Source organism: Ischnura elegans, chromosome 1, assembly GCF_921293095.1.
Source record: "Ischnura elegans chromosome 1, ioIscEleg1.1, whole genome shotgun sequence".
NCBI lineage: Eukaryota > Metazoa > Arthropoda > Insecta > Odonata > Coenagrionidae > Ischnura > Ischnura elegans.
Genome location: NC_060246.1, coordinates 155661639 through 155684168, shown reverse-complemented (window position 1 = coordinate 155684168; position 22530 = coordinate 155661639). Strand labels below are relative to the sequence as shown.

Below are 22530 nucleotides of genomic sequence, written 5' to 3'. Positions count from 1 at the left end.
TTTACCTGTCCGATTTCTTTCAAACTTTGTAGTTACATACAGCAATGCATTGTCTTTTATTAAACATAAACATTTTATAAATGATTCAATGGATTAAACCGCGAAAAAATAAAAATGGCGGGCACTACTCACTTTTTTCAGGGACTGGATTGCTTTTTATTGTATTACTCTCGAAATATGGATGTCGTAGGGCATACTTCTTTTAGATATGACAGTAAATGAATGTGACCATATACTATCGTCATCTTTAAACCCCCCGAAACCCCCTAAAAATTAAAATTTGCATATAATTAGCCTTTTCGGGTGCTTTCGTCACAATTCCGCCGCTTTTCCAATCCTTACCACTCATCGCTACGGAATTGATGTGGACGATTGATGACCGCTGGCAGTAAAAATCTATAAACCCCCGGTAAACCCACATACCTACCCCCCAAAAATAAAATTTTGCATTTAAGTCTACTTTTTGTGTACTTTTCGTGACTATTCCACCGCCCCCAACGACTCATCCCCCCGAAATTTATGTGAATGGATGGTGACCGCCAGGAGTACACACCTTTAAACCCCCGGTATCCCCGTGAAATCCCCCCCAAATGTAAAATGTGTCATTTAGTCTCCTATTTGGGAACTTCTCGCAAACATTACGCCGCACTACCCGTCCCCTCTGAGCTCTAGATCCGGAATATTTGGTGAGGGCGAGCCACCGTAAACCATACGGGAAAAAATACCAGAACACCCCCGATTACCTCCTGGAACATCGCCGAAAAAAAATAAAACAAATTTAAACTCGGCTTTCCGAATAGTTTTCGACACAATTTAACCGGTGCCCCTACCACTTATTAAAACCCCCGATAACCCCGTGAAACCTCCCAAAAAATTTCTAATAAATAGCCTCTCCAGGGAAAAGAATCGTAAGACCACTCTTCCGGTCCCCTAGGACTTATCGGCACGGAATTTATGAGAACTATTAGTGACCACTGGTTTAACACAAGTATAAAACCGCCGGTATTCCGTAGGAACCCCCCGAAAAAAAAATGAAAAACTTGCCATTAAGTCTTCTTTTATGGGTACTTGTCGCCACTATTAATCCGTATTGCACTACCTTTTAAAATCATCGCTACATGATCACTGTGGACTTTTGGTGACCGCATGCATAACACATTAAAATCCCCGAATCCCCCTGGGCACCCCTCTCGGCGGGGAAGACCGATTATAAGGACTAGGCGGAGCAGCCGCGGGGGGGCTCCTCAACCCCAAGGCGGCGAAGCCGCCCCACAACGAGGAACTGGCGTAGGCGAGGGGGAGCTTCAGCAACCCCCGGGCGGCGTAGCCGCCCCGATGTTCAAGCGGCGCAACCGCTGTGGACTCCCCCCACCTCTGGGCGGCGAAGCCGCCCCTTAAACGAATAACGGTGAAACAGTTCCGAAATGCCCTCGCCCTCTGGCACACTAAACCCCCAGGCGGCGAAGCCGCCCTTCAGCGAGGAACGGCGAAGCCGTTCCGAGGAATGAGTGGGGCACCTCCCTACCCCCTGGCCGGCGAAGCCGGCCCCTAGCCGTGTTGAGATTATTCGAACTTCAAAAGTCTTCGAACGACCACAAATGTAGACGGCGAAGCCGGAACCGGGGTTTTAAGGGGCGGAGCCCCTTAACGAGCGCGCGGAGCGTGCGAGTTATTAGGTATAACCACCGTGTTATTCATTGAATGTTAGTGACTGTTTTCTTCCGCCACGCTCGCCTACACAGACAAAAATTTAACAATTGTGACAGTCACGGTTACCGATATGGCAATTAAGCCACCGAAATCACAATTTCCTCAACATAAACACATCTTTTCCTCCACTTTTCGCCGTCATTTGCAGTACCACGAAACAGTGCAAATGACATTAGAAAATTTAATGTGTTCAACTAGTTGCATCCATCGTTCCGGGAATTCATCCTTCGGGGAAAAAATTGTATTAGTGGAATTAACTTCGGTCGAATTTCTTTACACTTTGTAGGAGCACAAATATCCATATGACGTCTGAAAATTAATTTTTTTCCTCGTTGTATCCATCGCACTGGGAAAACATTACAGTTGCAGAAATCGCCTCGCGATTTTACTCACTGTTATATTGCAAATTTCCCGAATAAATTTTGCCTAACCAAAATTCCTATGGTTAACAATCCTCCAAAATGTGCCAATACTCCTCAATACACTGCATACGTCTCCACGATGCAACGGTACCTACGTCGACCGACGCGACGCCACGGCTGAAGACGATTTCCTACTCTTGGGGTAAATAACAAACGAAGAAATTATTATTTGCATTGGTTATTTTGTGCGTTCATTCACATTATACTCCTTACCTCTAATGCTCAAAAGACGAAAAATAAAAGTTACTGAAAGCAAACTCCTATTTTTTAAACTTTATTTTTACTTCTGAACTTCTATTTTACGAGCATAACTTCTTTAAATATGGTCGGAAGTGCGTCGTGTTTGCACTTATTCTTCTTCAAATTTCCTTTTTTTAATACATGTGGTGCATGTAATGAGGTAACTCAATAACTCAGATAACTTATATCTCCGACGATTTATTTGTCACCATAGAGCAGCAGCTCATACCAGCAGCTGGTCTCTACAAAATGGTAACTTGAGGAGTCGCAGGAAATGTGACACTTCGGAAGATACTCCCCAATGCTCTCATTGTAACCTGATAGCTCATCCTCGTTAGCGGTGGCTCCTCGTGGTGTGAAAACCGTTGGGAAGGCTTATTAAAAAAACCGTTGGTCTAGATTTAATGGTAGGGCGCGGGGGAGCAACACCTTGGCCAATCAGCAACGAGAAGATTTTGCATACCCCGCTGCGTCCCTCCCTCACGACGAGTGCGTAGACTTCGTCATTCGTCTCCTAGTTGTCTGCGAGCATGGAGGGACCCATCTTGTTCGGGCACCAACTTGTTGGAGATTCGCATATGGTGCGGTTGGCGGCGTACTTGGGGTGGAAGCTGGAGGGAGGTAGGTTTACCTTATAGCATGATGAAAAAGCATACCACTTAATTGTTTTCGATAATGTCCGTGGCATTAATGCACATTCATTTTCTCCACAAGTTCGCCCCGCCCGTATCGGATTGTGTGTATCCGGCTGGAAGGTTGTGGAGCTCAGGAGGGCGGTGGACGGTCACAGGTACTTTTCGAGACCCGTGATCGTTCTAATTGGATCTAATGATCTACGTAATGTAAGTTAACTTTGACACTCTGAACGTAGTTAGTGGTGGTGCATTGTATACTCGGCCACGGCCATAAATAAATGTCATATTTTTCCTTAATCCAGCTTTGCGATTATCGCACCCTCCGTGGCGCCCTGAATCGCCTCATCATGCGGCTGCTGGTGCTGGCACCGGGGGTCACAGTGCTCACCATCCCTCCGGCGCCGATTATGTGGAGAAATCACTTTTATAGGAGACGTGTTTTGGCACTGGGGAAATGGCTGAGAAAATACGAGCGATGTAAGATATCCGTGTTCCTTATACTAAAGCACTCTACCACTCGTTGCCTATTTATCTAATAAGTGACTTCTTTCGCAGTGGGGGTGAGAGTGATTGATATCACCACTCCCTTCCTTCATGACGGCGGGGTGGACGTCACCTGCTTCGAGGAGTGAGTATCATACGCCGCTATGTGATTGCAATGTCTTATTAAGTTCTTTTCATTATATTGTACTGCTTCCCGCTCCTCAATGCAGGTTGATGGGTCGGGGGTGTCGTCGCCGTCCTGATGGCATCCATCTGAACGCCAAGGGAATGGGGGTGGTGATGGAGTGCCTGGAGAGATGTCTGTAAGGGAAGGAGTGCTTGCGCGTGAAAGTGTGGTGCGTGTTTGGATCTATATGTGTCTGTTGTGTGTATTTCGGTTTTTCGTAGGCCTATGTGTCAGTCGAAAAGTTATCATACTTTCGACTGGCCATGGGGATCCCTTTTCCCGTAAAAAAGGGAAACGCGCCTGCCTGGATACCTCTCGGGTGGTGTGGAAAAGCCAGGATCATTCATTGCATGTGTTCCGGCTAAGTTCTTCATATGGAGTGCTTTTTGAATGTGTTCTGGGAGGGGATTGGGGTTGGTGTTTGGTTCATTATTTTCCTGGGTCAATCAACGTTTTCGCCCCTTCCCCGCTCTCGATATTTTTCCGCATGTCACAATAAGATTCATTGCAGACAATTTTTAAAAATTAAATTAAGTTACAGGCATATTTTTCGTTTTGAGTCTTCATCTTAATTTTGAAGCATTATCGATACGCTTCGCAAACTGTAATAATTGACGTAGTTACGTCTTCTTTGGTATCATACTTTTTAAAATTTTGTCACTCTCAAAGAAACTTTAGCAGCATTATTGAACTTAATTCAAATTGAGCTAACAATGGATAAATGAGAAAATAATTTGAAAGTGGGGTCTTAAATACTTTATTCTAATTTAGCGATTGTATCGCACGCTATTTCCTTTAACATGATTTGACAAACTAGTATCACTTGCTTGGTACATCAGCTACTTCTGCCGAATACATGTTCAGGACGTTTAATTTTGCCTATAGCTGCAGTGCATTGCTTACTCAAGTGCTGAAAAAAGCTACCAAACACCTACCGTCTTCCATCTCTGAAGATTTTCTACTTAAAAATGAATGAAAACGTCGAGGTACTGATGGCAACTGACTTCTAAATGATACGCCCAATTCCTCCACTTATGGTCGGAAATGCATCGTGTTTGGGCTTAATGTTTTCCAAAGTTTCTGCATGTTATTAATTTGGTACGTTTATTGATCCATAACACGAACTGCGATAAATTATTGCTTAGTGCCCTGGAGCCCACTAGGTGACTCATTACATAATAACTACTAGGTGTCAGAGGAAATCTGATCCATTGAAAGATGACCAGTTGCTCTCATGTAACCGGATAGCATTCTCTAGATTTCTCAAGAGGGAGCTTTCTCACGCTTCTCGACATTTCCCACTTATACTTCCCCTCCCGCACTGTTCCCCTCCCCCACCCTTCCCCTCCGCCGCCGATCCCCTCCCTTCAACTACTCTCGGAGGCGACCCCAACGCCCCAACGGTGGCGCATCACGTTAAAAAAAACCGTTGACCTTATCGGCATTCTGCTGTCAGAGCTCACTTGATCCAGTTGTTCTGCTGTCATATGGGATAACTGACCTTAAAACTGTGGATTTTATTTGTGTTGACGCAGTGACTTCTGGAGGGAGGTCGAGAAGTATACTCTATTGTGTAACTGAGGACATCGTGGGAGTCCCCGACTCCAGGTAAATCAGTGAAACACATTTTGCATGGAAAAAGGTTACACCAAGCACCGATACGATTATTCCCGCCATTTATTCCGCAAAGATATTAATTCTATGAAAATGTGGATTTTTTTAAGTACGCGTGTTCATTATGTCTTGTCTTTCGACGCTTTTCCTCAGGAATTTCCCTACTTTCCAGCATGGTTTGCAATTACTCCATTGTTCACTTCCCCATTTACAGATTACGAAATGCAGCTCGTGAAACACATTGATGGATGCAATTCAATAATGAGTGTGCCCGCGCAAATTTGATATGTACTAACGACACCACAGGGTCTTTTTTTCCGAGCATTAAAGTGATTTATGTAAATCGTGAGTAAAAATTATGCATAGGGACATAAGTTAGGCGATAGGTGCGCTAAAGAACAAAGTATCTTCGGAAGTTCGCAAACGTCCTTGACGCGATTCTTCTTACTTTTTGCAATTGCACTGCATCCTTCCGTTCTTCGTTTCCTTAGATGGATAATTAACTACGAGTCTTACAATAATGTCTCCATCGTATTGCACGACGTATCTCTTCATTATGAGTCATTCCATGACAGTGTTAATTTCGATGGCTAAGTTTTAGCCACACGTATCTCGAAAATAGCAACTTTTCGGGTGAGCAAAAAAGCGATTCATTTTTCTTACTTGTACGCTGAAATTAAAAACCAAGAGTTCATAAAACCGAAAAAGGAGCATTTATTTGCAAACAAAGAGTTGTTATTTGCTTGTATTTTATTTTTAAAAGTTATTACACTTTGTTTAACATACCTGTCCCAAACCGGCCGAATTTGAGATACGTGTTGTTAGAAGTTAGCCATGGATATTTTGATTTATTTCCCACTCACTTTCTCCAACTTGCATTTATTTAGCGCAACGGGTCCCAATATGGACGACGGTGTTTGCTTCCGTATCTCAAACATACAATGGCACGATAATTTTTTATATGAACCAGTCGCTAATTTACCATACCATTCTTTCTTTCTTCTGTAAAATAAACACTGAAACACTTGGCTATCACCGTATTGACAGATCTAGTATTGTTTACTTTTCACCGTCAACATTAAAGACATCTACTTTGGCTGGGAATAAATACTCACAATATGTCATTAGGCCAGGCTGCGTCCGCTACAATATATTTTTTTCTACATTTACGGAGCTCCCCGTCTTGTGCACGTATCCATTTATAAATTGTTTTGTCGTGTCTTGGAGCGATGGAATTTCTTTCTTACTTTTCCAATTTGATTCCCTATTCCACAGCGCATACTTTTCGAAGGCTTCAATCATTATGTCGTAGTTTAACCTTTCGTAAGGCGCAAAAGTGGAATAGCTGAGTTAAGGCACAATGTGCCGGACAGGCACAGATGTGAAAAAAACATTATTAACTCTTAGCATGGATCAGTGGTACACCGTTAACGTTTAAAGCACCATTATTAGTGCACTGCAACACTTACGTAATGTCTTCATGCTATGCATATACCCCTTATACGAGCACTCCGCCTCCTAGGACAACATTGAGGCTAAACACGACAGGCAAATAATGTTAATATACGCCAAGACATTCATCTACCGTCGGGTGTATCTCAGCGCCGTAGAGTTGTAAAACTATGTCCCACATTTCCCAACATTCACCCTCCCCCACCCATCAGCCCAGTCCTCAGTCCACTCTTCTCACGTTTCCCTCCCCACCATAGCCCACCCACAAAAAGCCTCTTGCACCCCAGATAATTGCTCCCTCAGGTTTCGTGTTACGAAGACCTTACGAAATAAAATATCACGTTACACGAGAGCAATAGAAACGTGTTTCACCCCTCCCCCTACACGCCAATTAACCTTTTTCAGTCAACCTTTTTCAAGCTCCCAGTTTCTTGAGGCCAAAAAAATGAGTCACCTATTGGATCCTTAAGTGTCTTACCATGACTTTCGGCAAATGATGAGGTATCTTGGTTGGATTGAAATATTCGTATTGTGCACAAAATACAAAAGAAAATGACTCCAAACACGGTGTATTTATGACATTTTTTAAGCATTTTAAGCGCGGAACTACTTCCCCGGGAAATATTAAAATTGGAAGTGGAATGGATAGAACACGGAGTATATACCGATACCTCCACTGTATAAACGCTCAACAATCACCCACCGAAGCAAATCCGCTCATCTAGATAGGCCTTGTAGTACTAAATGAGCGGATTCTATTAGGTGGCCGATTTTTGAGCGTTTATGCAGTGGAGGTATCGATACAACACGAGAAAATTTAACTGAAGACTATTAAAACCGCAAAGCCATTTCCTCAAGTTATTTAATTATAAAAAGCTACCGGAGGCCAAATCTGATGCATACGGAGAATTTCTTTGTAACTGAAAGTTTAATTCTGTAATTTTGGCGATTGACTCTGAACAGGTGTGCAACCGTGTATTGTTTTGTTGACGGAAGAAATTGTTCTACTTCAAATGAGGGCACTTTTGTTGATTTGACCCACCAACCAGTCCAATAACGATGCATATTACTCTCCTGTTATCGTTTATACCTTTTCCAATAAATCGATGTAGAAAATTCCGCCTACATTGCAAAATATCGTTGCCATCACTTGACCGGTCCATTTCAATTATATTCGCCTGCTTTGGAGCCCGTTAATCTTCAAAATTCCATTTCTTACTTGCTATTTTTCCCTGTACTGTGGTGATGAAATCATATTACATCAAAAGTTATGAGTTGATGCGGAAAATCCTCAGGATTGCGAAGTAAAAGTGCCAAAATAGACTTAGAATTGGCCAAACGAGTGCGTTTATTCTCCAATGTGAGAAAACGTGGCAGCAATGCTGCGGATACCTTTTTCACACCCAAATTTTCGTGCGAAATGAAAACAATTGTGCATTGCCGTGTGCCTGCGGCCTTACCTATACCGCGCACTTTGTTCGTCTGGCTCCTAACAGCATATCGTGGAATCATTTAGACGGTTGACACTTTCACAGAGAGTCCGGAGCTATGTTCATTCATTTGGATTAACGGCAACGTCATCACACATTTATCCAATTGCAAATAGTTTCAAACACAGGAGGAGATATTCCACAAGCTTCATTCAAGTTAGCTGAGATATTTTTCGGTATTAACCCTTTAATTTTAACAGGTGACTAGTCACGAGTGCCACTTTCTGGTGAAAATTAATTTTTGGTGCTGAGAGAGTAATTTCTCGGAGATTGGAAGGACTTATTGTCGCCCAATGACGTCACCCAAAATATGTGTTTTGTTTTTAATCTTACATTAGAGAAGACCTACAAGACCCTTGTGCTCCCCCAGAAAAAATCCTGACATGAGTCAAATATGTACCGTGTCCTTTTGTGGCAAACAATATCTTTCCGCATATTAGTGGTTTACCTCGTATGATTTCAAAAACAGGAATGCGCACCTAATATAAAAAGACGGCGGTTTCTCTTAAATACTCCCTTACAATCCTTGCAACACGGGTTGTTGTTAATTATGAAAGCTTAGAAATCAGACTACTGCATATGCCCACAATGTCAACAGGTAGCCATTTTATCGTCACCCATTGTTACCGTGATAAAAACGAAAATATATCTTGTTTTGTATTTCGATCTAAATTCTCGATTGTCACAAACTATCTTCTAATGACGCAATGTCTTGCCTACTTTCCTTTAATATTCCCTACCCACACAAGCTATGTGAATTCTACAAATTTATCCGAAGAGGTTATGGATTTGGCCGCGTTTTATTGCATTCATTCCACATTCCACGTTCTTTCAAGTCAGTCCTAGGGAAGAAGCCGTCTGCATCTGAAATTTTAGTAACGTCACATAGGTACTATGTGATGTATTCCTCGTACTTTTCAGTGTTGCACGACATAAAAATTATCATATACTTTTTGCAAAGTTCTCCCCTGAATATTGATAGCAATTTCGTTTCGTCACCCTTGGTTGCCGCCATAAAAACTAAACAACGCGTGAATGTCACGATTTTTCCAGAGGGACGACTGGTTTTCAGTTAAAATACTTCCTACATTTGGATGCGATACGGATAGCTATCGTTTACTGGGAAAGCAATAACATGTGCCCAAGGGAGTGGTTTAAAATGTTACACTCCCTGCCTTCGGCTGCTAAACGGATCCTTATAATTTATCAGGGAAGCTAATCAACGTGGCAAGGTTACGCTGTATTCATTTCAATTATTTTCATGAGTGATTCTTGGCATGAAAGCCGTACGAACCTGATTTCTACGGCAGAAATTGTACTTTTTCACAGTACGTATTTCTATCCACGAAGTATTTCTGAGAGTAGGACCACGATAAAAATATATTTCACATTCCTACAGTTTTCACGACGGAATATTGGTAACACTTCCTTCCCGTCACCCTTGGTTTCCGTGACGGAAAATTATACAATCTTTCAATTCAATGTCAATCTTTTAACGGAGGGACGACTGCTTTTAATTTCATACCTTCACATTATTTCATACCTTAACATCCCCGCCTTCGGATGCTTTAAGGATGTCGTAACTACGTGACGTAATTCCATCAGGAAAGCTACTGAACTTGGCCAGGTCACAAGTTATTCATTTCATTCATTTTACTTGTTTTTATGAAGGCCGTTTTACGCGTCGAATTTTCATTCGAATGATCTTGCGAATTGCCATCATTCACCATGTAAAACGGAAATATCCTGTATTCGAATGATCATTCGAGTGAAATTTCGAGAATGTTCTAATTAGCTTGAATGATTTCCGTGAATGATATGAGCGTACGGCGTTCTTCTTGCCATTGGAACCACCTCCGAATTTTCAGATCATATACAAAAACTTCGGGTACAAGAACTGTGGAAGAAAAGTAACCCATGCGAAGCTCAAATAATTAATATGTACCTTGAGAGAACATTAATTCACAAACATTATTTCTCTGAAATGAGGGTAATTCGGAAATAAGATTCCGGATATTTCATGAATTAAAACGTTTCAAACGTTTCAAAACAAATTTCTTCTAGTTTGTGTCGATATTTTCTCAACTTTGCCAATTTTAAACTATATAAATATCTCACGATTTAACGCTAAATTTTGGGGTAAGACTCCCAATTAATTAAAAAATCTCTATTTCTTCGGTGAACACATTCCAACGAAAACAAGCCCTTACGTCATATTGGCCCACCTTTGGAAGTCACAATCTCACATTGTTGCCTCTAAGTGAAGGGGCAAACCCCATAAAGTAGCCCATGAATGTCACAGTCCACTTTCTTCCCCTGCGTCGGTATTTAAATTACAACGAATTGTCTCTGTTGAGTAATTTAGATACTTGTAAAACCTTTGCCTGAAATTACGCGCAACATCCCACAAGATATCTTGATAGCATTCTTAGCCTTGCGGTAAAGGAGAAGTTGCAAGCATTTAAATAACTCTGAGCCAACTTAATGAAACACACTGCTTCGAAAATAGAGCACGCCCCTTCCTTTTCTCTCTTTCCGGGACCTTTCCTCTCTCGCACAGGGATGACCTTGGTTGGATTGCATTGTGATAGCCGTGCACCCGACGGAGCCCAAACAAACTCAATGTCGACCATCCTTCCCCTTGTGGAGCCTTGCTCTACGGTTGTTGTGTTTCTTTATTAGAGGTGGACTTCACGGCGTCAATGCGGGACTCGTCTCCATAAGGTAGGATTTTTCGCCGAGAAACAACGTGCGGTTCTTCCCAAATTTCTTTTTCACTTACTTCACTTTTCTGATTGGGGAGGGAAAAGACTTCGGAATAACCATTTGAAGAGTCAATTTCCTTCCGATCATGTTCTGGAGCGCGCTATCATGAAGCATAATCATGTATGCACTGCAGCGAAAATAACTAATTACTTCGTCGCGGGATCACATAACGCACGTTTTGATAAACTGGTTTTCCGCTATCAAATACGTACCGTTTTCATCTCTCTCATTACTTTGTACGTCATACCCCACCGAAAGCCAAAGCAATACAAAAATATATTCAACCTCAGTGGGTGATCCAGGATAGGGATAAGGGCTAAGTGGGGGTTAAAATTCCAGCAGTAGTGGGGGTCGGAAAAAATTATCATTCTACCTGGTGTAAATTGGATATCCAGTGGTGAGGCTATACCCCTCTTACTCCCACCATACATCCGCCACCGTTCAAGCTCACATGTAAACGAAGCATGCCATCGTCTGCGACTTCCAAAACAAATCAAGCGATCATAAATGGTCGAAAATATCGTTAGGTTCGACATACATTATGGAGAGTCGCATCAATGCGCATAATTTTTGCGAAGATTATTCGCTGAAATCGTTCACCGTGATAAGCGGGTGACGGCGAATGAATTTAATTCGAATGATGAATTACCGTGTAAAAGGGCCTTAAGTGATTATTTGCGGAAAAGCCGTCCGATCCTGAATTTAACTGCAGATATAGTACTTTTTTACAATACTTTGTGCAGTCTTCGTCTCACCGTTGAGTGTAAGACGACAAAAAAAATAAATTTCACATACGGATGCTTCTAGTTTATCAGGAAAGCTAACGAATGTGACAAGATTATGTTTTTCTTATTTTACTTGTTGCCATGCGTAAGTATATGCGAAAAAGACTCCGATCCTGAAGTAAACGGCAGAAATTGTATTTTAACACACATATATCAAGTGTCTTCGACGTATCTTTAACAGTAAGATGACGAAAAAATATACATTATGAATTCCTGAATTATTAAGGTGTAATGTTGATAAAAGTTCACAATGAATAGAGAAACTAGTATCATTTGCATAGCACATGAACTACTGCTGCCGAAAACATGTTTAGAGACGTCTAATTCTGCCCATGGGTACACTACATTGGTTATACCAGTGTTGGAAAAATTCTAACAAATAAATATCGTTTTCCACCAATTACGAGTTTCTAATTTAGCTATTATTCAAAACGTCAAGGTACCAAAAGCCACGAACTTCTAAATGATACGCCTAACTTCTTAGATTATGGACAGAAATTCATAATGATTGGACTTCTCTTTTCACAACTTTTGCGAATGTAACTTATCTTGCACATACGTTGAGGTACTTCCCCTCCCTTCTAACGTCCGACATAGGCGACGCCAACAGCGGCACAACACCCTACGAAAACTGTTAACCTTCTCCGCATTCTGCTGTCAACGCTCACGTGTTCCTATTGTTCTGCTTACGTATGGGATAACTGACCCTTTAACTACTAGTTGGTCCCTAGTTTACATTTTAAGAAGATATTCATAAAAATATCTTCTTAAAAATATTATAAATTCTATGGAATTACTTACAATGCAATGAAGCATAGTGCATTACGACCGAGACAATGATTCTATACACAAAATTAGTCATTTCGTAATACGCACAAGTTCGGAAGGAGGCAGCGTAATTGCGAAAGTTTAAATGAATCAAGGGTAGGCTGTTGATATTTTGATGTTAATGCGGTTTTTGTAATAGCTTATGCAACCAAAATATTCCAGTGGCTTAAAAGCTGATACCTCGTGTTACCTTTCTGGCGAGAACGTTAAAAATGCATCCGTTTACAATTTCAAGAAGCATAAAAATTATTAGCATCATAAAAAACACTAAAAAGGATACCCGATTGCAAGAAAAAAATTGAATCTCAATGCATGGTATTTCCACGAAGAAGGTACTACTTAATTCAGGTGAATGATGAAATAAACTTACGTAATCAGCGAATAAATTGTGATTTTTAGAAAACTTTTCCGTACAGGTCCAATGGCAAACTCCACGAGTGTCGGCCAAAAAATTAATGTCAAAACTATCCTTCAACGTTCGGCAAAGTCAACTCATCATTTCGGCTCAAGAAAAATTTTAATGGCCTTATTACACGACCTATTTATTGATAATAAAATATGTGTCCTGACCTTAACCGCATGTCGCGTCTTAAAAATAATTAATCTTTTTTATCAACAACTCATCTTGAAGAAAACTTAATTCTTTTCACAGTTAAGGTCAAAGCCACTGTCGTAATGTAATAACTATGATGCCATGATAAAATTCTAGTATCTATATTTCTTTTTCAGATGTACCTTTGTTCACTCTTGCAAAAGAAACTGATTTAAAAAAGAAAGTGTGAAATTTGAATGCTTCCGACGCAGAAAATACGTCGATGTAACTTGTAAACCTCTTACAATTTACGAATGGGCTTTCGTCATATAACCGTGCAATAACTATCTTTCCTAATTCAATTCCGTTATCCCACACCGAATTTCAGTTGTGCTTTGCTCGTGATATTTATTCGGAAATAAAATACTATTGAAGCAATTATTAAACAATGACGATCATTTGTAAAAATGACGTTACATCTGTTCTAAACTCATCCTTATCCACTTAGTCATTATTTTGTTGCTAATGATATCGCACTCTTCATTTTCAGGTGGTACTTAGAATTAAATCAACAGGTTTTATCTCATTCATAGTGTTAACATACCCTCACACATAGTAAGTAATCCCCTCCCACATAGTAAGTATAACCGTATTCCCTTCTGATAATTTTTGACTTTTCGTATTTTCCTCATTCCGCGATGGGTACTCGGAGAAGGGATTTCTTTTGCGTGGCTTCTGGGTCTTTTCACCAGGGAAACAATGAAGTTTTCGGTTGGAGTGCAGGCGCACAGTGCGTAGCGAACTCCACATGCGCCGCCGCGTGGGGCTTTCTGAGAGGCACATTCAATAAGGACATAATAAATTCAATTCTTCTTTGTGGAAATGGTATCTATAGGTCATTGAGAAATGCTACAACCAGTGGATTAGAACGTTATCTTTTTCCGGAGGAATTACCCGGGGTATTGGAAGTAATGGGAACATTATGTAACCTTGAGGTTTCGGACGTGCACTACGGCATATATCCTGTTACTGTCCACGATGTAGAGGAAGGTGTGAGGTCACTATCGGGTGTCCTTGACGGCCTCTTATCTCAATCCGAGCATCACGTTGCTTTTATGTTCACCGGAGAACTTCGATCTGTATCATTTTGGCACCGATTCGACGACACATTTTTATTCGATTCTCATGGGGTGGACCATGAGTACAATCCTTGTTCTGATGGTTATGCCAGTTTGTTTAAATGCAATACGTACTCGGCACTGGCCGCAATGCTCATTTCCAATAACCCCTTCAACGGAAAACGGAACCAGTACACTATAACTCGTCTATGTTTTTCAAGACCCTCAGAAAATTGCTCATTTACGCCATGTACACAAGTAACGAACAGAATAACAGAAAATACAGATAATAAAACACGCAGCAGCATTGCTCAGGATCCAAAGCTGAATACCATGAAACCGGTTGTCCTTCTTAGGCGTATAGAAAATACAGACACTATTCTTACGGAGATCGTGAAACAAAAAGGACGTCCGAATAAGCGCAAACGCGGAAGACCTAAAATACTAGACACTACGAGGGAAGATCAGTTAACTGCAGCAAAGAAGAAACATAGCGATAACAACCCAGACGTGAACCAGCGGGCAGTTATTCGCTACAGTCAACTGCATCCGGAAGTTAATCGAGAGGCAGTAAAGAGGTACGCGCTTGAACATCCCGAAGTTCATAGGAAAGCCGTTCAACGTCTGCACGACATTAATCCCGAGGCATCGCGGCAGAGCACGATGAGCTACAGGTTGCGTTATCCGGAATTAGAGAATATGAGAAGACACATTCCTGCTGCTCTCGCCAGGAAGATAGTTGAACGCGGCCCTATAGCTTACTGGAAAGGAATCGCACTCGACGACGTCATACCGTTTAAGCTGAGGAGGACATCGCTTTGGGAGGATGACGTGCATCAATGTGCCCACTGCGGCGCAAGGCTTTTCGAGGAGGAGAAGACTCGTAAGAAGTGGTGCTGTGGAGAGGGATCGTACAATGTGCAGCGGCTGCCTCCTCTAGACGCACCTTTTTATTCAAAGAGAGAATTCCGGGATAGATCGCGAGCGTATAACGATCTGTTTGCCTTTTGCGCGCTAGAGGTTAGTGGAGGCTACAGGCACCCCAGTGGACTGGCGTTTTTCAAAATAGAAGGTAGGATGTACCACCAACTGCACAGTCTGGAAGCTCCTGGGCAAAAGTTCACCACAAGAGCAGGAGAAACTCAGTTCGTCAACCGTTGCCGGCTCTACATCGATGACGGCGAAGAACGGAAGAATATTGCCCTGGGAAGAACGCTGAAAACGGACCTCATCGAAGAAATTGATCACTTCATCCGGAATATCAACCCGTTCATCGAGGATTTCCGACGCTTGAGTGCGGAGCCTTCAATCGACGCACACCTAACTTTCGAGGTGACCAGCAGATCCACACATGGCCCGACACTTGGAGATAGGCAAACGGGAATCGAGGTGCACGCCGCAATGAGCACAGAAGATACTGGATACGATCCACGAAAATTGACAGTATGGAAAAGGGGTGATCGAAGGCCATCGTCCATCGACCTGCTAAGCCCACTTATGGAGCCTTTTCAGTATCCGATGCTTTACCCACAGGGGAATTTGGGTTGGCACGTGGGTTTATTGGACAATCGAGGAAACAAACTCTCCCAACTGAACTACTCAAGATGCCTGCTGCTTACCGATCCTCGATTTTCCCACTTGGGACGTTTATCGCAGGCGTGGCAAGTGGAGATGTTCGCCCGGTATGAAGAGGAGCGACTCCGTTTCATCCACTATTCCCAGACGCGATCTTCGTCTGGAAGAGGCATGCGGATAGCACCGCTGGATGAAATTTTAGACGTTGGAAGGCAACAACGAGGACAGATCGCACAAGATATACACGGTGACGAGACGGTTCAAGGGGAAGGCGGCGTCTGCCCAGGGAAAGTTTACCTGCCGTGCACATTCACCGGAGGACCGCGGTACATGAAGGTCCACTACGAGAACGCCATGGGTCTGGTTTCGCGGTTGGGTTCCCCAACGTATTTCCTGACGTTTACTTACAGTGCTCATTGGGAGGAAAATAAGAAGGCGTGCCCCTATGGAAGTAAACGCAGTGATCCTTCCACAGCGTGTAGGATATTCAGCATTAAGCTCGGGGAATTGATCAGAGACTTGCGTAGCGGAGCATTTTTCGGGCGCCCCTCGTACTTTGTTTACGTCATTGAAATGCAAATGCGGGGCTTGCCGCACGCGCATATAGTTTTCAAGGTAGACGGGTTAGGTCCGGCCCAAGCGGAAGACATTGACGCCGTTATTCGCGCGGATATACCCTCGGAAGAGGAGGCCGGCGGACGACTCAGGGCGTTAGTGTTGCAACATATGATTCACGGCCCGTGCGGTACAGACCACCGCACCGACTTTCCATGCTGGGATGCGGCAAAGGGTTGTTGCAGTAAATTCTTTCCGAAGCCGTCTTGCCAAACAACCCACGTAGACGATAGAGGTTTCGTTCAGTATAGGCGCGATTACTCGAATCGGGGTGTTATTAACACGCGACGCGGGGAAGTATCGGTACACGACGGTTGGGTGGTCCCCTACAACGCCGCGTTGATGTTAAAGTACGAGGCCCACATAAACTTAGAACTTGCATCCACTCGCCGCGTAGTAAAGTACTTGTTCAAGTATTTAATGAAGGGAGGGTCACTTCAAAACGTCACCGTGACCCCGATTGGTTTGCAAGAAAATGAGGTGGAGCAGTATGCCACTAAGCGCATGGTAGGCGCCAGCGATGCGTGCTGGCGTTTGTTAGAGTTCCCTATTTCCAAATCAGAGCCCACCGTGGAATGCCTACCCGTTCACTTGGAAGGCAAGCAGAACGTCGTGTACAGGCCTCGTGAACGCAGTTTAACAGAGATCGCATCGTCCGCTTCATCCAAATTAATCATTTACTTTAACCGTCCGCGCGACACTATTTTCGACGGCTTAACCTATCAGAGTTTTTACGAAAAATACATGGTTCATACCCGTCGTCCAAACGGTGATAACTTCTATGCACTCCCCGACGGTGTTCATTACGTTACCGCTCGCCAGCGCGGTGTCAAAGTTTGTAGATTGTTTTGGATTTCCCCTAATCGAGGCGAGCAGTATTACCTCAGGATTCTCCTTATGACCACTCCATGCCGTGGCTTCGCCGATCTTTTGTCCCGTGGGGTAGGACAGTGTCGCACGTTTCAGGACGTTGCTCGAAGTTTAGGCTTGATAGAGGATGAGGAAGAATACGCTGATGCACTACGAGAGGCGTCGACGTTCATGGTAGCCCACGCACTCCGGTCATTCTTCATTTTACTTTGTAACATAGGGGCTCCCGCGGCAATACTTTGGGAAAATTTTAAGAATTCCCTCAGCGAGGATTATTTAGAGCGACATCCCGAAAACCCAGATGCTGCGTATTCATTTTCTCTTCTCGCTATCGATAGGGGTCTCAGGCGACAGGGCTCTTGCCTTAAGGACCACGGGCTTCCGTTCGTAGAGGACTTCACGACGGAGTTGAGTAGAGAGCAGGTTCAGTACAGCAGAGAGAAGCAAAAGTCATTTGTCGATGAGTGGGAGCCAAAGCTTTCCGAGGACCAGAAAGTATTTTTTTGTCATATCAAAGCCCTTTTTCAGGATGACGACAGAAGGGATAGAATCTTATTCCTCGATGGGCCAGGTGGCTACGGAAAAACTACACTCATCCGTGTAATTTTAGGGTACGCCCGCGGTCATGGACATGTTGCCCTTGCAGTTGCTAGCTCAGGGATCGCAGCGTCCAACATGCAAGGAGGTACGACGGCTCATAGCATGTTCCGCCTTCCGTTCGATTTAGGAGACGGAACGGGATACTGGAACGTTAGCAACGGTTCCCAGCGGGGCGAACTCATTCGAAATGCCAAGATCATCATCTTCGATGAGGCACCGATGGCGCATCATTATATCTTCGAAATTCTGGATAGGTCACTGAAGGATCTCATGAATAATAATTTACCCTTCGGTGGGAAAATATTTGTTTGTTCCGGCGATTTTAGGCAAATACCGCCCGTCGTTAAAAAAGCGCGCACCCCTGCCGATGTTTCGTGTGTTTCTCTGCGCTCTTCACCGATGTGGAGCCTCTTCAAAATTTTTTCGCTGACTACGCCGCAGCGAACGGGCGAATTCAAGGATTATTCTGACTTCCTCCTCCAAGTTGGCAACGGCGCAATCGACTCAATTTCTTTCGGCGAGGGACGGCAACAAGAGGCGCTCATACCTCTTCGAGGACTGAGAGTCGTGACATCTCTGCAGCAGCTGATTGAGGACACATTTCCACCATGCGTTCTGAGCCAACCGGAGCTTTGCGCAAAACGAGCTGTCCTCTCTACCATAAATTCAAATGTAAAGGAAATCAACGATTTAGTGCTGAACTCCTCCGACGGATGCATCCATGAGCTTAGAAGCGCTGACAGTGTGTGTAAGGAAAACGACGAAGACGGACTCCACGTGGATATTCAACTATTACATCAAGCTACTGGAAATGGGATCCCAGATCACGTTCTGCGCCTCAAGATCGGTTCTGTGTGCCTGATAATGAGGAACTTAAATATTGGAGATGGACTCGTGAATGGGACAAAAGTCATCGTAACCGCCATCAGCAATCGCCTGATTACAGTGAAAATTCCCGGGAAGACACACCTTATTGGCATACCCCGGATCACGTTCCGTTTCCCATTCGCCGAAGGATCACCGCTCATGATTCTAAGACGCCAGTTTCCTTTGGCCTTGGCATATTCAATGACGGTCCATAAGAGCCAGGGCCAGACGATAGACTTCGTTGGCGTCGATCTCAGGACCGATTGTTTTACACACGGTCAGCTCTACGTCTTACTTAGCCGTGTAAGAAGACCGCAAGATATAGTAGTTCTTGTTCCCCAAAACAAAGTAATTGATGGGACGGCATATGCCAAGAATATCGTGTTCGAAGAGCTTCTCCTGTGAAGAATATATCCACCGAATACAGGTTTGTCGTCGTGGCAACACCATACGTGCCTTCCATCGTCATCGTTAGATATCGCAGGGATACCCAATAGGACGCTGTTAAACGGCTGGTCTCCGGGGGTGGGTAGAGGAGGAGGGAGAAGGCACCACGGGTGTTTCCACCACAGAGAGATTCGGAGACATGAAGACCGACGAAGAAGTGAAGCCACCACTAAGAAGACCATGATTAGAAGCTCATCAAGAAGACTGCATTAAACAAGGATCTTCATCACCCGTGAAATTACAGTTGAGTAGGGTGTGTGATGTCCCTTACGTGTCTTCCATCGTCATCGTAAGATAATCGTAGGGAGACCCAATAGGACGCTGTGAAACGGCTGGTCTCCGGGGGTGGGTAGGGTAGGAGGGAGAAGACACCACGGGTGTTTCCACCACAGAGAGAGTCGGAGACATGAAGACCGACGACGAAGTGAAGCCACCACTAAGAAGACCATGATTAGAAGCTCATCAAGAAGACTGCATTAAACAAGGATCTCCATCACCCGTGAAATTACAGTTGAGTAGGGTGTGTGTTGTCCCTTACGTGTCTTCCATCGTCATCGTAAGATAATCGTAGGGAGACCCAATAGGACGCTGTGAAACGGCTGGTCTCCGGGGGTGGGTAGAGTAGGAGGGAGAAGACACCACGGGTGTTTCCACCACAGAGAGAGAGAGTCGGAGACGCGAAGACCGACGAAGAAGTGAAGCCACCACTAAGAAGACCATGATTAGAAGCTCATCAAGAAGATTGCATTAAACAAGGATCTCCATCACCCGTGAAATTACAGTGGAGTAGGGTGTGTGATGTCCCTTACGTGTCTTCCATCGTCATCGTAAGATAATCGTAGGGAGACCCAATAGGACGCTGTGAAACGGCTGGTCTCCGGGGGTGGGTAGAGTAGGAGGGAGAAGACACCACGGGTGTTTCCACCACAGAGAGAGTCGGAGACATGAAGACCGACGAAGAAGTGAAGCCACCACTAAGAAGACCATGATTAGAAGCTCATCAAGAAGACTGCATTAAACAAGGATCTTCATCACCCGTGAAATTACAGTTTAGTAGGGTGTGTGATGTCCCTTACGTGTCTTCCATCGTCATCGTAAGATAATCGTAGGGAGACCCAATAGGACGCTGTGAAACGGCTGGTCTCCGGGGGTGGGTAGAGTAGGAGGGAGAAGACACCACGGGTGTTTCCACCACAGAGAGAGAGTCGGAGACGCGAAAACCGACGAAGAAGTGAAGCCACCACAAAGACCATCATTACAAGCTCATCAAGAAGACTGCTGCAAACAAGGATCTCCATCGTCCTTGAATCCGCTATATTGGAGTGGAGTAGGGTGTGTGATGACCCATGCGTGCCTCTAACGTCGTCTGTAGATATCTTCGTCGGTAGATCGGCCGATCTCCGGTGTCGGCAGAATATAGAGAGAAATACCACCAAGAACGACGAGAAAATGGCCAAAAATTAATTGTCCAGCGGCATTACCCCCATACGTACATACTGCGTTAAACAGACCCCGTTTTAGGTACACAAACGAATTAGGGTACTGAAAAATGAGAAAAACCATAAAAATATTTAAAAAAATAAAAAACATAAATAAAAAAATTATGTAATAGTTAGCCTAAATGCATGTTATTTTAAGAGCTGGTTCCCGTGGAATTACCTAGTTTCATTTACTAAAAAACTAAAAACACAAAAAAATGAAAAAATTTAAAATACAAAAATAAATATTGAGTGAAATCAGTATCATAAATTCACGCTAATATATATCTTGCATTTCTTGCTTCTTTTATCATATAGTTCCTCTGTATTCTTAATTATGCATGCTTTTATTCAATGTATGTTGTTATTGTTTCTATCGTAGAGTGATAAAAAAAGTTACAAAATAAAATTAATGGAACACGTATTTTTTATATCTGCATGACTATACACTCTATGCATTTATACTTATGCATGTTTAGAGCTTGATGCACTTAATTGATTTAACTTTCGCCTTTACAATTTAGCATAACTCAAGGAAAAACACTTTCTTACATTTGTTATTTGCATGTTTTAGTTTTATCAGAATTTACTGCGAATCGACACTGTATGCTTTCACTGCATGTAACCCGTGTGCATGTGTTTAGTATAGATCGAGACAAAAGGAAAAACCTCAAAAAATTAAAAATATTTGAATGCACATGTACGTAATTTTAATTGCATTATAAGATGCGCCTCGCATTTATTATTACGTAATTATCACGATGCATATTTTTCCTTCTTTTAATTTTTAACGGCATCTATCTGTTTTCATATTAACAGTAGTTTAGAGTCGTTGTAGTGCATGCCCTCCTCAAATCCTAACTGCAGCCTCAACGTGGCGAGGGGGTGGCAACAATCGAAAGCCATTTGCAAAATTTTAAAAGCGCGAGCTCTTTTGGCCACGAGCCCATCGAACTCGGATCCCGTCGTGTTAGAAAGGTGAATAATTACTAAAACACTTTACAGTACAGATTGTCTTCCTCTTCACCAATGGCTATCTCAACTTATATATGCATTCCAATGTTACCTTAAAATTATTATGGCTTTCGATTGGCAAATGCAGTGGGTGATCAAAGAATCTAGGTACGCTGAAAAATCTATCAGATACGTTTCAATTTAATTTTTATCCATCATATAAGAAGACGGCCTACCATACCCAGCGAAAAAGTGGAACGTGGACATTTTTATTTTCTCACACAAAAGAATTAGACGGCGAAGCCGGCTGCGGGGGTTCTATTTATACTTTCTTACCGATTCCCACATCATTTTCTTCTCCGCAGTCGAAAAAGAACAATTTCGTGCCGCCAAAAGTTTAACGTTAAACAAACCATTTGCTGTTGAGTCTCAAAGTGTTCACCTCTATCGGCGGGGGGTCCCCTAATCAGGAGACTCCTAGGGGACGTTCATTAATTCCTATGTTGAAGATTCCCCTAGGAGTCCCTCGGTAAGGATTCGCCTAGGGGACTCTCAGGAGAACGACTATCAATACGGCCCTAAGACATCATTTCCTTGAAATGTAGCCGGTCAAACTCCATCACATTTCAATAGAAATGGACTTGGGAAAAATAACATTAACTGGGAAAGAAATTTGAAAAACCCCTACATCCCCCCTAAAATAAAAATTTTCCGGAAAGGCCACGACTAGGCACCAACCGTCCTTGACAACGGTCGATGAAAGGCGAAGCCCTTCCCAGAAGTATCCTTGCGAAGCCGGGGGGCAACACCCTTCCACCTGGCCGGCCCTGGGAATTTCGGGAGCGGATGCAGCGGACTTAAC

General features: G+C 43.3%; 1 protein-coding gene across 1 annotated transcript; it reads left to right on the top strand.

Annotated features, from left to right (window-relative positions):
* The first annotated feature begins 14115 nt into the window (after positions 1 to 14115).
* LOC124168076 lies at positions 14116 to 19194 on the top strand. Its single transcript, XM_046546224.1, has one exon. It carries the CDS (start codon positions 14116 to 14118, stop codon positions 19192 to 19194), a length of 5079 nt encoding a protein of 1692 aa, XP_046402180.1.
* Positions 19195 to 22530: the final 3336 nt, after the last annotated feature.

Coding starts and splice junctions, on each gene's coding strand:
- LOC124168076 (XM_046546224.1), top strand. CDS start 14,116: ATGGGAACATTATGTAACCTTGAGGTTTCGGACGTGCACTACGGCATA.